General features: G+C 48.3%; 3 protein-coding genes across 3 annotated transcripts; 1 reads left to right on the top strand and 2 right to left on the bottom strand.

Moving 5' to 3' along the window:
- Positions 1–7,544: 7,544 nt before the first annotated feature.
- On the top strand, positions 7,545–10,152 carry F4812DRAFT_467827 (uncharacterized protein; the record flags this gene model as incomplete). Its single annotated transcript, XM_047938707.1, has 3 exons — positions 7,545–8,644; positions 8,710–9,274; positions 9,332–10,152. The coding sequence occupies exons 1-3, from the start codon at positions 8,267–8,269 to the stop codon at positions 10,150–10,152; spliced, it is 1,764 nt and encodes a 587-aa protein (XP_047794256.1). The 5' UTR covers positions 7,545–8,266.
- A 1,386-nt stretch (positions 10,153–11,538) lies between these two features.
- Positions 11,539–12,394, bottom strand: F4812DRAFT_199943 (uncharacterized protein). Its single transcript, XM_047930215.1, has one exon. It carries the CDS (start codon positions 12,258–12,260, stop codon positions 11,712–11,714), a length of 549 nt encoding a protein of 182 aa, XP_047794257.1. The 5' UTR covers positions 12,261–12,394; the 3' UTR covers positions 11,539–11,711.
- A 1,042-nt stretch (positions 12,395–13,436) lies between these two features.
- F4812DRAFT_456046 (uncharacterized protein) lies at positions 13,437–16,503 on the bottom strand (the record flags this gene model as incomplete). The annotated part of the gene is made up of 4 exons (XM_047936918.1): positions 13,437–13,664; positions 13,735–14,036; positions 14,071–15,014; positions 15,137–16,503. The coding sequence occupies 4 exons, from the start codon at positions 16,501–16,503 to the stop codon at positions 13,437–13,439; spliced, it is 2,841 nt and encodes a 946-aa protein (XP_047794258.1).
- Between the last annotated feature and the right edge of the window lie 402 nt (positions 16,504–16,905).

Consider the following 16,905-nt stretch of genomic DNA (forward strand, 5'->3'; position numbering starts at 1 on the left):
TCCTATGTATAACTACGGGCTTGCGTATTCAAGTTAGAGTTCGCAAGGACGAAGCTCCGTTACTCAAATAAAAACCGTGTCCCTTAAACAAGGCATTCTAAAACAAGGTAGTAATGTTGCTCCGGGTGGTATTTCCTAGGGCTCATCACGTTGACACAATGAGGTCATTTGAGTCCAAATGTTACGAGATGTAACTAGAAGGCAAGGAAACAAATTCGTTGTTGTGCAAGGAATAGAAGTACAGAACATGATTGTAAGCACATATGAATACATTTTCGAAATTCTACGACCTCCAAGCTTGGTCGCATTTGGTTATCTAAGCCTTCGCGAATAAAATATCCAGTTCCCGAATAGTACCTAGTTCGCCTCCCGGTATGTTTACCGAAGTGTGTTGAATTAACATCCATATGAGCAAGGAGCGGGAACTGATTTGTTAAGGTCCAGGTTTACGGAGCTAGACTTGATAATATGATCAAGCTTGCTCTTGAACGTCACTTCAGGTGTATCTTTAGGTAGCTTCACTAACCAAACTGTTACCGAATTCATGCAGGTCACGATGGGTAGAGCAGGGCCGTGAATGCAAATAAAATCCTAGCAAAGCTTAGGAGCGTCTCTGGTTTGAATATAATTATGCGTACAATGACCCTCATCGTGCATCGGCGCCGGCAATTATCTCGAAACCATCCACGACCAAGGCTTGCAATCTAATTTTTCGTACACCTGTTTCCGCAATGCCGTTAAACGACTCTGCCGCAAAAATAGCTCCAACCGTACTTTCTCCGAGCGCCGTGCCTATCAGCGCGATACGTCGGCCTCCCCCCCTCCCCAGACGTTGGATTACGCCAACGACACCCGTAGCCTCATATAAACTATTCTTCCCCACAGGAAAACTCAAACCTCAAAGGCGAGCAGGTCAAATTGCGCACACAGGCCGATTTACCCTCAAGTGACGTGGCGGTCATGGCCAACTCGCCACATATAATTGCAACGCGCTTTTGGGACGACTCGTTCTACATACCTATAGCATGAGGCGGGACGAGGAAAGGATAACAAGCTGCGCAATCTCGGGCCGACGGGGCATCTCAACCGGACGGCAGTCACGCCGCGCCGCTTCGACAAGTCAAGTTCGACCTCCTGCTCTCTAACGTGACCGGGCCGCTCGGCCTGCCCAAGTTCGTGGATAGATAATGAGTCACTCTAGATAATACCCACTAGATTCTCGAGCGTGTAAGTAGATAATATGAATATCTTCAGAACCTATTATAAGCGCACACACGACGCCATTGCCGAGATACTCACTCGGCTTTCTAGCTTGTCCGGAGAGCCCTGGTGAGGGGAAGGTCCGCTGGTATAGAGTCTACTACCTAGGTACATGGCGGGTTAGGTGTTCGGAAGAGCAGCGAGCGAGAACCCCGGATGCGAAGACGCGGCGGTTCGGGCTGTCGTGAAACCCTAGCAGGCGAGAGGATGAATACGGCTATGATGTTTAACAAAGCACGGCGTTCATCGGTTATGGAATATCACATGTAGGTACCTAGGTACCTAGGCAAGTACGGGTTGCGCGAGGTAAGTAAATCCAAGGGGAGGTCAGAAAGTGTGCTTAATGTTCGTAGCGAGGGAACTAACCTGCCACAGGGCTCTTGGTATTGGTCAATTAATTCGGGGTCTGGTGTAGCCGATTGAGCCTTATTCATTCCTTTCCGTAGGTACCTACCTAGTAAGGTTGTCCTACGAACGGGGTCCATGATTTTGGGACTAAGTTGCTTGACTGATTGGATGTATGACCGACCATTCTATCCCAGAATCGCGTAGATCTGTGCGGTCCAAACTACCAAGCTAACTGCCGTTTATAGTACTTGTGTAAGTAATTAACAATAATCAACCTGGCGGGCTTGCGCGAGAGTGGATGGATAGTGTTTGGTCTGGGATCGGGCATGAAGCAATAGGTAGGTACCTAGGTAAGGCTGTTTATTTGAACGGCGACTCGGCTGTCGTACGGACCTCGCCAATCGTATGTACAAATAGGCATCATGCCTGAAGCAAAATGTAGACTGTGTCACCGGCCCCGGATGCAAGATGCCTATTCAGATCCTGCCGGGTCTCTCCATGCGCGGAGAGAAACCCGCCACTGGTTCATTGGGTAGGACAGCTAGAGACATTTGCATTCGACAAAGTTGTAGAAGGTGGACAAACATATCACATACTCCTCCTCTAGAACATGTAGCTCAGCTGTTAGGTATCTTGTATTTGATCATAGGTTGTTCGCTGGAAGTCAGCTCAGAACTAAGCTTTTCTCGCTCGAGCCTGAATTTTAATCAGCTATTAATATCTTGCCAGGGGTTTGCTCATTTGCAATGAGATAACCAAAAGCCCTATCTTAATATCTGACGCATGGGGTTGCTATTAGGTACGGTAGGTTGGTATAATAGAGAATGTACAACTCGTAAAGTATATGTAGCAGTAGGCTGTGCTGGGGAGCTGAACAAGGCGGTGATTATTCCTAGCGTTTATATATGAGGTATGACCAATGTACCTGGTAATCAATGGTAATATATTATACTGACAGGGGCCTACAGTCAGAAACACCAACAGCATTACAAGTTAAACACTTTAGAAGGTAATATCAGATCTGTAGCCAATTCCATAATTACGAAAACGTTCAATCTAAATTGCAGTGGGTTACATTATCATTTCTCTGCATATATTTCAACGAAGCCCCATCAATTACGCTCCCTTAATACTTTACTTATAGTTCTACCTAAACCTAGATTCACAGAAGACCTGGCGAATGGTCAGACAGACAACTCCCTGGGTACACTACGGCTGCTTGTGCCTACTGTCAGGCTGTGTTGCCCTTACCTGCTTGTTTAAACGCTGGTCAGAGTTGTCTTAGAATGTGAGATTTGAGCAAAATTGCCAACTGGATACAGTACATTGTTATAACTGTTAAGCTAGATAGCAATTGTATGAAGTATTTCGACGATTATTGACTATATTATGTAAAAGTTAACTGAAGAAAAGGTAGTGACACGGCATACGTTAGCAAGCTTAGTTTGTCTTAATGGAAGGAAACACGTCTTCTATAAGATTCAATTTCGAATGTGTGCCTAAGGTATCTATGTCCATTTTGCAATATACGTATTAGCATATTAAAAGGGGTTTCGTTGTTGGAGTATTCGCAAACGTGGAACACGGCTGATTGGTCTATGAGTTTAAAAAAAAGGCTATTTTTTTTGCCTTAGCAATAAAGAAACTTTTAAAGGACTAAGTGTTATGTCTCGCTCCAATAGAAAACTTCGATTTAAGGGTTTTTTTTTTTTTTTTTTTTGTAGCAATATGTATAGAACGTGGTAGGTAAGTTGAGAATTTCTCTGCTATGGTAATATTTGAATGTTGATGTGAGTTAATACAGCCTATTCGCCGCACCTCACATTGACCATTCCTTAGAGAAAAGAGGGGAAAGGATATAGCACGGGAACTTACCGATTGGACGACTGACTCGACGTTACTCTCCTGCTGTCAGCCCCCGAGACAAAAAAGCTTAGAGTCCCCCCTCCCCACTGAGACCAGGAAATGGGATTATCAAATTTCATGGCATCTTGACAAAGAGTGATCCTTGACGGTAGTATTATATTATAACATTGACAAGCAAGGCGTTGCAAGATTTCGTCTAGTTACTTTATTTTGCTAAGCTTAATATCCCGGGTGTCGATACTGAAATAGTGTAGTCCCACTTTATCAAATACATTCAGGGGCGGCCCGTCGGCACGGGGATTGACTCACTAGATCGATAGGTATCCATACTGACACCTAGCATGGTTGTCGTATGTTGATGGCGAAAAGAAGTTAGCTAATAATTAACCGCTTCTGCAAATATATGTGTATCTTACAGCTGCATCCAACTCGATGGGAACCGGCTTTAGTCAAGTCGTGGATCGGCGTGGCGAATCGTTCTCTACTGTTCTTGGAACAAACTCTCTTTCTCTTTCAGTTTAGGGACAAATCTCCACTAGATAATCTTCCGCGGGACAACGGACTTGAGGCGGTGCAGTTAATTGATCTGTTTGAGCCGGGCATGTGTTACTCTTTTGGCTAACACTGCCTGTAGTTGTGGCAGCAACCAGGAAATCGTATCAGAGGAAGACGTGCCGTAATTAACTTACCAACGACTGTCACAGATCCAGAACGTCATTGATGTGACGTTAGGTTAGGAACCCAAGGAGTGAGGGAGGCAGTGACGGACAAGAAAAGAAATGATGTAGAACTGGTAAAGGAGAAAACCTATGTAATTGAGGGTGGTAGTAATGTATGGAGATGAGTTCCAGAATATGCCAAGATTCTAGGTTCCATTGAGAGGTGCCTCGATTTTCTCGAAGCAGACGTAGAACTGAATTTGATTTGCTGGTCGTTGTGCGATCATTTCGAATCCCCAGGGGTTCGACCGGGGAGGTTGGGACCAATTTGCGATCTGATCTTAAAATGAACCCTAGGAGCTGGGTATGTAAGCGCACGGACGAGCCGGTAGGCTGGAGAGCTGACAGGCCGAGGGACACCTACCGTGGATATTGAATGATGCCAATACCATGGAAACAGAACGATGGAGATAATCGCTGGATTTTATACTACCTGGGTAACTACCTAAGGTTAGGTAGGTGGTTACGTATCTCGCACATATGAAGCAGAACAAAGTCTACCTTTAGTATACTTGAGCAAACAGGATGGACGATTGGATGGCATGCGGCTCGATAAGTAAGGTTGGGCATTGTTGTCCGCATAAAATTGGACCGAAATGATGGCTCATCTCATTAATACGTGGGGAGTGGTTGCTATGGTGGGATTGGATATTAAAAAAAGACTCGCAGAATGGTGGCATCCGCTGCATGTTGCGCCTCGCGTGTTGGGTACTGGCTCCATGTATCTTTGATCAGCGGTCCTGCGATGCAGCACTCGTGATCTACATGAAATAGGTGCGTCAGGCACATTCCATCACAGATACAGGATCACAAGGGAGTTGAGATTCAACCTCTGCCGGGGTTTATAATATGCCAAAAGCTGGGTTGCGACGTTGATCTGATCCGGTTGGTGTTTCTGGAATCATTCTCGTAGGGATTTAGGGTGTTCTTCGAGGACACCTGCGGAACATGTATTGTACCTAATATACTGTTGCGAACCTCGACCAACATGCTACCAACATGCTACGTAATGTAGGAGGTGAAGCAGAGGTACCTACCTAACCTACCTAACTACCTACCTCTTAGGTAAATAGTAAAGTATAGTACTTATAAACTTAGGAGAAGAAATCGAAAGGATTTAGGTAGTTAGGAGGAGTAAGGCATGTAGTTGGGCTCCGTATAAAAAAATATTTGCTCGCAAATTTCGGTGCCTTACCCCTGGAGGAAGAAAAAAAGCTATTGGTATACTGTTGGTGTCTTTTATTGTCTCTCTGCAGCCGCCGTTTTTTAGAGAATCTGTATGATCTCGACGCCAATGCATGCATGTTTCACATCTTTTACTAATCCTACCAACCGTATATGGTGGCCGCCCCTATGTAGAGCATGTAAAGCTTCAACTACTCATTGGCGGAACCCCACAGTCCCCCTGCACAATATGGAAATACGACCAGACTAGACTACCGTGATTAATGTAGAGGACGGCCGCATTTAGGTCCTCTATGTGTTTTTCGGTTTTCTAGCAGTATGTTATATATTGGAGACGGATATGAAAAGGGTCACTTGATATTATGTCGATGAGCGGAGCGGTTGACGAAGAAGAGGGTGTGCTGCGAATGCTCACGCGGCTTTTAATATGTACCTCCTCATTCGGTAGCCTTGTCCCGTGATGAGGCCCGTGGCGAGGCCCGTTAGAGAGGAACTTCTCGAATAATACGTGAAGTAACTACTTTGAGGAGATGTATTGGCCTTCTCAGCCGGGTTGTCTAGATTTGCATTGTAAATTGTAAATTGCAAATCGTAAATTGCAATAAATCAGTCTGATAATGAACCACTTAAGTACTTACCTAACCTACCTAGGTAAATTGTGTATGGGGCCAAATAGCTTAGGTGGGCTAGGGGAGCAATGCCGGTGATACTGTGTATATAAAAGTGAGGCAGGTATCTGTCTCGGACCCGGCGGAGAGTTTGTTTTCTGGGAACTGGTAACGATCTGAGCGATCTTATAAAACCGTCCGTTATATATCTAAAGCAGCATGTATATGGGTGTAATACTATTGCGTTTTGTTGAATTTAAATATCTGGATTTATAATTTTTGTTCTGACTTGATGTTGATGATGACGATAATTGTTGATAGGGAAGCCGATCCTGTTGCCCCGTGCACCAGAGGCACATTTTTATGCCTACTGCTTTACATAGTAGGCCTTATTAGGGCTAGGTTAGGGACTTTTATGTGTGTATTGTTTAGGTTAGGTAGGTACTAGTAAGTGGTGCTAATACACTGTAAATTGTGAGTTTGCGCGGCACTGTACGTATTGTTGACTTAGGGGCTTTGCGGTTGGCCTAAGCGTCCCGAGTAATAGACCAACTTAAGCTCCGAGCACAGTATAAAAGTTCATTTAATTTTACTTACATCTGCATGTTTTCGTACCTCGTACTTTCGTAACACGTCTCCAGGTAGTGAGATTCCCCCCCCAAGGGCCCCCTAAAGTTGTAAGCGCAAATTGATAGTACATAGTACCTGAATAAGCTGGAGCACGGTACTTACTCCTTATCATTTTCAATGGAAGTCAATAATTTCCCTCTAGTCTGGGATTGTGTTTTTTTTTTCTAATATTTTTTTTTATCAACCATCCACGATCCACCTTCTACCCTATTACTAGCTCCTCATCGCCCCTGGGATCTTTCAAGTGCCAAGCTTCCATGCCTTGCTCTGGAAGAAAAATTCTAGCTGGCCATATTTTCGGCTTCTCGAAATTCTACAATACTACCTTAATTACTTATAGTATTATCTACCCGATGATCCTCACTGCCTCCTAAGGTATATTGCCGTATTTCATTACCCTTCCCCTTCCCATCTTCTTTCGCCATCATCTACCCTGCGGCCTCCTCCGAGCGGTACCTCCTCACCCTCTCTACTCGGACTCTGATTGGTCGCTCAGTCTTTGTCTTTGGTTGTATCTCATTCAGCTACACACAGATTTCAACAGCCACTTAAAGAGCAACCCCCAAGCCAAATACCAAATACCAAATACACTGGTTACCTATTTGATAGGCATCTGGCTTCAGTTCTACTTCGGTCAACTACCCAATCCTATCGTTACATATTCCTTCCGCCGAGGCCCTCTAGGCTCTAGAAGTTCACCCCCTGGACCGCGAAAGGTTCCCCGGTTGACCCATTACGCCTTACGTATTCTCATACCCTTGCTTACTTGCCTACCCCCCTAAATAGCCAGCCAACTTGGAAAATCGGGTTATTGGATCTGAACCTCCTCGCGCGTCGCGTACAAAACTATCTGTTACTACTTCTCTACCCTCAGATCGCTATAAACTTATTCATTCGGCCATAAATTATTGATTAGCATACTTTTACGACGACACTTTGCCACCAGAGCAAATATAGTTTTTTAAGGGTACTGTCATCCTCTCGAATTCGAAACTTAACCCTTTGTCTTTTTTTTTTTTTCTGGTGGACGTGGAGGAAAGTTAGAAAAAAAAAGAGCCAAAGAATTAGAGTCAGGGAAAAGAAAATCTTAACTTAACCCAGGTCGGGGTCCCTGCGGTCCAAGCCCGCAATTCTTCGCCGCCTTTTTTTTTCTTCAATCTGCCTTTACTGCAGGCCATTTTTTTTCTCCACCTCATCAACTTCAGGACAGGCCTGAGTCCCCTTTCTAGAGGTTTAGGACCTATCATATATAGGAAAGATTTGGCAACCTGGCGCTCAGGAGTTAGCTATCCGGTATTTGAGCTCCGTAACAGCATACAACCCGACTTGATCTTCGTTTCGGCTTCTTGCATTTTTACTGCACTGCCAATCCTGCCTAACTTTTTCAGCCAACCAGCCATAGTCATCGCTGCCCCTTCGACCGATACTACTCACCTCCTACCGATTTTTACGCACGAGTATTCTCGTCTCACGACGGCGCCCTGCCTCTCATCCTCCCTTCCCTGAAGACCTAAGACAGGTCTTAAATATTATAATACACAATCTAACAAGGCGTTTTTCGCCCGTTTATATACGCGTAGAAAGGGAGCTGCAGCCTGCTGGCTCCCCACAGCAGCTGCACCAGCCCTCAATAATACCATTGTGGCAATCATGAACCAACACGATATGTATTACGATTATTCGACGACGGCGAATAGGTCGCCTGGGTCGACAAGACAGGGTTATGCTACCGTTGGTTTACCTTCGGGATTAGGGGCTAATCGATCGGGTCAACGACCTCTCGAATCTCTTGGCCAGCACATAGCGCCCGGTTCGATATATGGACACGATGACCGTCTCGGCGGCGCGGGCTATGAACCTTTATCGAGATTTGATCGCGTCGCACCAAGCGCGCTGCAATCTGGCTACATGTTGGAGAATAGCCAGACGTGGGGTTATAACGGCGGAGTAGCCACTATGAATGGCCCCATGAATGGTAATGGTAGGTTAGCGGTGAGGGCTGTGACTCGACGAGCCGCTCTACCCACGGTTAGTGCTACTTTTGCATACACTACAGATGACGAGGACTATACTGACGGGACATTTAACTCTAGACGTGGACTGATCAATCCGGGTTGGGTGTACATTCGATGTCTCAACTCTACGATCCCGGTATGGCGATGAACGGAAATGAACACGATCTATCCAATATGGCTGGCGCTGCTGCGGATTCTCGAGGGATGATGACTACTCCCGGTGCGGCCGACTCTGAGCAACTTATCCCGACCGCCATCGTGATCAAGAATATCCAGTTTCAGTGTCGAAAGGAAATTCTTCAAGGCCTTATGGCATCCATGAATCTCCCTCAGCCGTATGCTTTCAACTACCATTTTGACAAGGGTGTATTCAGAGGACTAGCCTTCGCCAACTTCTCGACGGCTGATGACACTGCTATTGTGATCCAGAAGATGAATGGGTTGGAAGTTATGGGCCGCAAGTTGCGCGTTGAATACAAGAAAATGCTACCGCAAGATGAGCGTGATAGGATTGATCGGGAGAAGCGTGAAAAACGAGGTCAGCTCGAAGAACAGCATCGAGCGCCACTGCCTATGCACCAACAGAGTGCGCTACAAGCTCTTGGTGTCAGTGTCAACAAGCAGCCGAGTAATTCGCCTTTACGTAAGTTTCCCACAAACTACGTGCTCATGGAAAACGTTGTCGCTAAGTTTCTTATAGGCGATGTTGATTTGAATGATCCTACTACTCTCGAGTTCTATACCCAGTTGACTTTGTTCAAAAATGATCCATCTCGCGAAGTTCATATTTTCTCACCTGATGTTACCCCCGAACAGCGCCGACAGATACATATCCTTGCCCATAACATGGGTTTGGAGCATAGATCCGTCGGGGAGGCTGATCGAAGACAGATTCAGATCATGAAACGGCCTCAGAACTCACCTCCTGTCCACACCCAGAGCCAGCTCCCCAACGTTTCCTGGGAAGATCATCGGCGTGGGTTGAGTCGCGCCGCTACATATGACTTTACAGAATCTCGCATAGGTTCCAGTGCTTATCATGCACTAGGTAGACAGGGCCCTACGTTGGAATTGCCCGGCAGTCCAGAAAACGGCATACCGAACAATCTGAGGGCAGCAAAGAGCTTCGCCGATCTGCGCACGCACAGTCCAAGCCCCGCGCCGTCTGGCTCGAGCTATGCTGGCCTTGGAAACGGCCTTGGGGCCCGTTATGGTGATTTTTCCCCAAACTCGTTGACCACGCCTCCCAATTTAACCCCGACATCAGGTCAAAACGCTACATCGAGCACCGACGCTTTATTGGCAGGCAACATGAGCTCAATGAGCTTAGGTTTTGATTCGAATGCTTCGCACATGCGTGCTAGGGAAACGCCGGGTGCTATTGGAAGCCAGAGGCCAGGAGCTAACGGAGCGTCAAACCGCAACGCTCCCGATAGGCAACCGCGTGGCCCGGAATGGGGAGAGGCTGCCCCAGGTTTCAGTGGACGAAGTCGTGGTCATATGCAGAGAGGTAGCGGTTAGTATCTACGTTGAGTGCTTTGCGGGTTCTTCATTACTAACTAGGATCTTGCATAGATTCATCAGACGCAGGTCGCAGCTCCGGTGCTGCGCGCTTCCACTGATCCAACCACACTTCCATCCAGAATGAGAGGCGACTATATGAATATTCTTCGAATAATCATTCGTCTACTGCCTCAACAAACTTGCGAAGCTTATTACTACTTTTCGGGTGAGCCTCAAGGACATCGCTTTTGAAGCCCCCATCATCTGTCCAATCCGCCTACGCTACGAGCGTTAGATCTCCGTCGCAAGCACAACACAACGAGAGACGACTTATGACATAGATTTATTTACTACATTAACTTGACGCTATGCTTCAACCTGTCGCAGCACGATTCTCATTCCGACTAACGGTTCGACCTGCATTATTGCGTTTTAACTTTTCCCCGTCTCGTTTTGAACTACTAATATCTTGTAATATGAGATTTGATTTTGGAATATTGTTTTATCACCTTCCATCAGAGTTTCTCCGGCCGTCCTGGATTGGGAAAGAACAACATACATATTGTGGAGTTTACGATGGTGAAAGGTTGCAGTGTTGCATGGAACCGAAAAAAAATATAAGGGAACAATGAAATACATCGTTCCATTTTACAATACCCTCTTCACGATGATTGACAAATGAACCATCTCTGGATACACCATACAGCAATTTATGGGCGACCATTCACGGCATCACGACTCGAACTCCTATACCCTCCGAGGTGTTTTAAGGTCTTGACGGCTTTCGAGGGGGGTTGTCAAGCCTGGAGAACCTCTTTACGATGGTTACGCTGTTATGACGCATATGCACATCATTAGATGGCAACGCGATGCTGGCTGGCCAACTAGACTGGGAGATCCCCAACTAATTTATTGTTCTAAAGAGCATCTGCGGGGTGTCCCTGGCGGTAGGGCCGGTATAGCTTCGGAGCGATTGGAAATGACGAACGAAGCGACGAAGACGAAGACAGCAAGAGTAAATTCCATTGCTGAGCAAGGATTTGTTTTCGCTGGAGGGCAGAACAAAGCGGAGGCAGACGGAGAAGATTTGATAAAAATTATTTGCATTTGTATATGGTTATCTCGCGCACCGGTTGATGCTATGCCAAGGTTTTTCGCCTTCCTCGAATCGCCTATCATCATAACCGCTCAGCGTAATTCAACTGACTATTTCCCATCTATCGATTTATAGCTATCAACGGTGAAGCGTTGTCATTCAAGGGGGGGTGGGTAAGGATAGTTAGGTTTTGGATAGGGGAAGAAAGTCAACGAAACATGGAGAAACACTCGCTATAGGCGCTTTGCTGCAATACAAAAGTACTTGTTCGTTCTCAATGCGGAAAGCTTTATTCGTGACTGGGTCGGATGGCAAGCCTCTGAAGGTAATGGTCGTGGGCTGAGATGGAACCATAGACTGACGTTTTGCTGTGAGAGCACCTTATGAACTAACCGTACTGAATCGCGCTTTTCTTAATAGATTTCGTTAGACCGAATGAGGACCCTATATCCCGCCCCCTCGGACGAATTCAACCGATCGTCTAAATAGGCACTATTTTCCAGCGTACAATACCAGGCGAGCAGGTCATGCTACCCTCGACGGCAGCATTTCCACCTGCTTTGCGGCTGGCGGCTATTGCGGACTCGAGGATGTCGACAACGTCGGTGCTGCCAATATACACTTGGTCGCTAGACGGCGGTGTCGCTGGCTGGACCTGGAAGCTGCAGCTGCCCGATGCAAGGAGGATGTTGAACTTGTCGGTCGCGTAGTCTGCGAGGAAAAAGTCCCGCGGCGAGGAGAGTTGAGCGGTGCGTAAGGAGGCACACGAGTCGAGCCAAGTTGATGATGGTGATGGTGATGGTGATGGTGAGGAGGCGGAGATGGAGGCGATAGGCGTGAAGGTGCTGGCGCCGCAGTAGTCGGATGGGTGCGAAGTGTCTGCGTACCACGCCCAGCACGCCGGCGGGTTTATAGGGGCCTCGGCGAATTTGTAGAGACTGCAGGTTTGCGCTTCTTCGGCGCGGGTGGTGGGGAGACCTGCGGCTATGCCGGGTATGAGGAGGGAAGTGAGGATTTGTGCAGGGCGCATCTTGAGTTTATTGGGGTGGACTACTATTACATTAGATTAGGTATGTAGTAATCATGTGAGCCGGTTCAAACTAGTTGAATGGTAAGATTGATGGCGTCGAGGACGAGTTTCTGGGAACATTTTCATATACACATTCGGCGGTTTTCGTCAATGGCTTTATATAGGAGGTAGGTAACTAAAGGTACCTCTTTAAGGTATAGGTCAGAACAACCTCATATGGATTGCTCAGCCAATCTGAGAGCTAATCAACCGAAACTGAACGTGAAATATGTGCCAATGTGACCACTTTGAAGATCCGTCACGACTCCTTTCACCTCCTCCTCCTCATCTCACCTTGTTGTTAGGCCCCCAGCAGCCCGGCTTAGCATCGACGCACGGGGCTCGTCACAAAATCAATACTTCGGAGAATAAAAAAAACCCATCTCTGTCTGCGAACCTGGGAGCTGGGCTCTGGTTTTTTTTTTTTTTTTTTTTTTTTTTAATCCAATTGGCGGAGGGCCAATCGCGGCTCAGTCAATCAAAGGCGAGATGTGGTACTGACTATTGTTGGTGCTTGGTTTACGCTCGGCGGCTAAATGACATAAGGTACCTTGCATTTGGCTGCTGTCGTTGGTGGGAATGAGATCCAATAGTCATGGTTTATTTAATACCTTTTTGCTTAAGCCTTCGGCATCCGAGCCTTATGATGATGGGTTAGGTTTGGCTGGCTGGCTGTCCTTCACTTTCCTATAGGGGAGAAAAAAGCGTATGATATCCATCAGGTACCTATATCCCCAACTGCATGCCGTGTTAATCCTCCGCCCCAACCCCCCAAGGCTTGTACCTTTTCCCTTTTTAGGGGCGAGAAGTGTGCCTTGCATACCGAGCCTGCATGGCCTCGCCGAAACAATCTACTTTTTAACTTCGAGTCTAACATTTCATGGACAACTCAGCCAGGCCCATAGCATCATGTATATGAGGCCAACGGTATAAACGGAATGGGGTCTGTTGGGTGCAATCTTAGGATACCAGACTACCTACACCTAGGCGTTGGAATCAAAATAGCAACGGACATGTTATAATAATAGTATGAGAGGTCGCTAAAAATACATGTATTCCGTGATATTAGATTATAGGTATACATACATGCATATATAATTAGAATTCATTTTATATACATTGGTGAATCTTGATCTGTTATGCCCAGCCCATACCTCCAGGTGATGGTAACGATGCATCTACGCCGACGCGAGCTACGCCCCTGATTTCCCTAAACTCGTACCTAAGCCCCATCTCGTTGACGCGCCTGTCTCTATCCTTGCGCTTCAACGTGCTCAAGCCCTCAAAGCGGCTGAGCATCCACGAATCGCATATATAGTACATAGCTCCCGCGATAGTGCTAGGGTCGACGGGCATGTGCGGCCACTGCCAATGGTTAGGAATTAGTTGTCCACGCGATGACGGATGGGGGAGGACAGGATAGGGCAAGACAAACCGTGATAAAGAAGGAGGCTCCAACAACGAGCACCATGATGCAGAGGATGCCGACGGCAGCCCATGTGCAGACCTGGTGTAGTAGGAAGGTCTGCGTGACTCGGTAGGGGATGTTGCCGAGGAAAATTGTCAGGAACTCGGATAGAATAGAAGTCGACGCTACGACGGCAAGGAAGCCGTGGCGTTGTCGCACCGAGGACAGCAGGCCCGAGAAGGCGTTGGTCGGCGGCGCAAGCAGGATTGATCGTCGAGCGTGTTGGGGCGAATTAGCTAGGAGTTGATAGGGGCTTAGGATAGCGATGCCTTTATACGTTGTTAGGTTTTTTTACGCTCTGACTTGGGGGAAATGAAAGAGGGGATGACCTGCTGCTGAAGAACGAAGCCCAGAAGAAACTGATAACAACACCAAACGTGGTAAACAAGAACCGCACTCCGAACAACTCGCCATCCATAAACCGTTCGAACGCCGTGTCGCCGCCGGTCGTGTTGTAATATATTACCAGACCCAGTAGCCCGCATAGAATGAATAAGAACAAGCCTCGCCCAATATACCCTAACATCAGGAAGGGCAGATGATGTTTCGGTTTCGTCGGTACCGCAGGATAGTCCTTAGGCTCTTCACCATCACCATTATCTTCTTCGCCGTCCGCCAAACCGTATTTCTTACCGTGCCCATCCTCCCGGAGCATGACTCCGTACTCGACCGTCCCGTGCGGACCGTAGAAGTACCCCAGTTTAAACCAGCGATCCTCCAGAACCGACTCCAGGACTTCCGTCGGCATCTTCCCCGCGTCGACCCCGGCAGGCAGACCCGTGAACAGGCGGCGTACGTCCGGGCTCAGCGCCAGCGCCGCCGCGCCGCCGATACTCCAGGGGTTGGCGCCGACGCCGGAGCGCCAGCGCGCCAGGACGGCCAGCGGCGCGGCGAGCGCGAGGGCCATGAACCCGAGCAGTGCGGCGGTGGCCTGGGCCGCGTGGTCGAACACGCCGAGCACGTACGCGCAGTTGCTCGCGTCGCCGCTGCCCGCGACGCACCCGACGCCGCGCAGGTCGAACTTGACGGCCTCGGCGGACACGGGAATCAGCAGCGCCGCCGTCAGGAACGCGAGCACCTGCCCCCCAGCTAGCGACCGCAGCCCGGAGGTGTTCAGACATAAGGACTTGCGCCCGGGGGCGCCCCGGTCGTGCGTGAGCGCGTGCCACGGCTGCAGGAGCTTCGCGTTGGCGTCGAGGATGCGGATGGGGATCGCGAGGGCGAGGGCGAGGAGCGTGGGCAGGAAGCTCCCGATGAATTACTGCGCGCGGTTGATGTAATAGACTTTGGTTACTACGTTGCCTTCGTTGTTGTTGTTGTTGTTGTTGTTGTCGCCGCTATCGGGTGATGGAGGGGGATGACCGGGTACAATGTTTTTGTTGCAGTGGGTTTCCCGGATGAGTCTGTGTGAGTTACGATGGAAGGTGTGACGAGTACGCTGGTTTCCTGGGTGGCCGTAGGTCGGCCTTGAGAGTCGGTTAGGGTAGTCGTGTGGGGTGTCGAGATGGGTTCCGGGATACTCGTTGAAGTCGTGGTCAACCCCTCCGAGTTCGTTATAACGGTGACCGTGGGCGTCACGAAGGTTGGCGTCACGATGGATGGAGACCGTGTTACTATTTCCGAAACCGTGACTTTACCGATGTCACCATGATTTGAGGCTGGAGGTGACGCGTACATTGATGTCGATCCGTCATCGTCGTGGTGGTCTGGTTTTGTCGTTGTCTCTGATATTGTTTTCGACCCTATATCGCCATAATCACTAAGTCCAGGTATGAGCACCCCCGTTGACGCTGTCTTCGTGATAGTGACAGATACAGGTAGATGTCCGAAGTTTTCCTGGGACTTGGAGAACACTGTGATAGGTACAGGTTCACTGCTATCGTCAGCTGGTGGTGATGTTGTCGTTGGCTCTGCTGGTTCGGTGATAGTCTGATCACCAATGTTGCCGAAGTTCTCCTGGGGCTGAAGGTATGCTGAGGTGATTCCAGACTTACTAGTAGTGTCTTTAGACGGTGATGGTGTTGTCGTTGGCTTGGCTAGTTCGGTGATGGTCTGATCACCGATGTGTCCAAAGTCGTTTTCCGAAGGCGTTGCGAACAATGTTAGTGTTGTATCCTCCTCAGACGTAGGTGAAGCAGGCGATTCAGAACTATCGTCAGCGCGGTTCTTTAGAGGCGAAGGTGTGTCAATCGACCTAACATCCGTAAAGGCGATCCGAACGACTGTATAGGACGACACTTGCTCAACATCTCTTTTGAGATTGCCCGAGGATAAGATGTCCAGGTTGTTGTTGAGGACGGGGAGAGCCTTCAAAGCCCATACTACCATCCCAATGAGGGCTGATACTACAAGCAGTAAAATAACTAAGAAAGGCCATCTAAGTGCAGATGGTTTATAGTTGGGGCGCTCTCGATCTATTTCCGGCATAGCAACCAGAGTAGTCTCGCTATGGTTTATCATGTCGGGTTTATAGCCGGTTGAAACCTGAGTATAGTCCACCCCCCTACTAGGCCATGACCGACCACTGCTTGAACGCACTAAACCATGTCTTCTTTCATACGTGGGATCAGCTCTATCGTACTGTCGCTCATGCAGTTGTGTCGTATGGTTATGATAATCGTTATAGTTATCGTATGATTCATCAGAACGTTCCGGGCTCACATTATGAGTATGCGATTGGGGTAGTGCGTTAAACGCTACTCTATCTGTACGAGGCGCCGTGGTAATGTGCGACATGATGTCTTCTACCCTTAGTCTCTTGGGCGCTTTCGAATCATTGCCGGACAAGATGTGCTGCTATGTCCTAGCAGGCTTCCATCGATTCAAAAGAGAAGTGAAGAGCAGAGCCGCAGCTCCTTCATGTAACAGGAGAACGCGCGTACTTGATATCTTCTTATACTAGTCGAGGCGAAGCGAAGCCTTTGAGGCGCTTGTTTCTGCACTGCTACGTTAAACAAGCCTGATTCCTGGGCTATATGCTATATGCCGTGGCCCCGTAATCCTCGCCTACCTACCTCAGGTACCTATCTGACTGGATGGCAGCAGCTTTGTAAATCCTCTGGGGGGGGGGGGGGGGGGGGGGGGGGGGGGGGGGGGGGGGGGGGGGGGGGGGGGGGGGGGGGGGGGGGGGGGGGGGGT

Source organism: Daldinia caldariorum (genome assembly GCF_022478825.1).
Source record: "Daldinia caldariorum strain CBS 122874 unplaced genomic scaffold F4812scaffold_2, whole genome shotgun sequence".
Lineage (NCBI taxonomy): Eukaryota > Fungi > Ascomycota > Sordariomycetes > Xylariales > Hypoxylaceae > Daldinia > Daldinia caldariorum.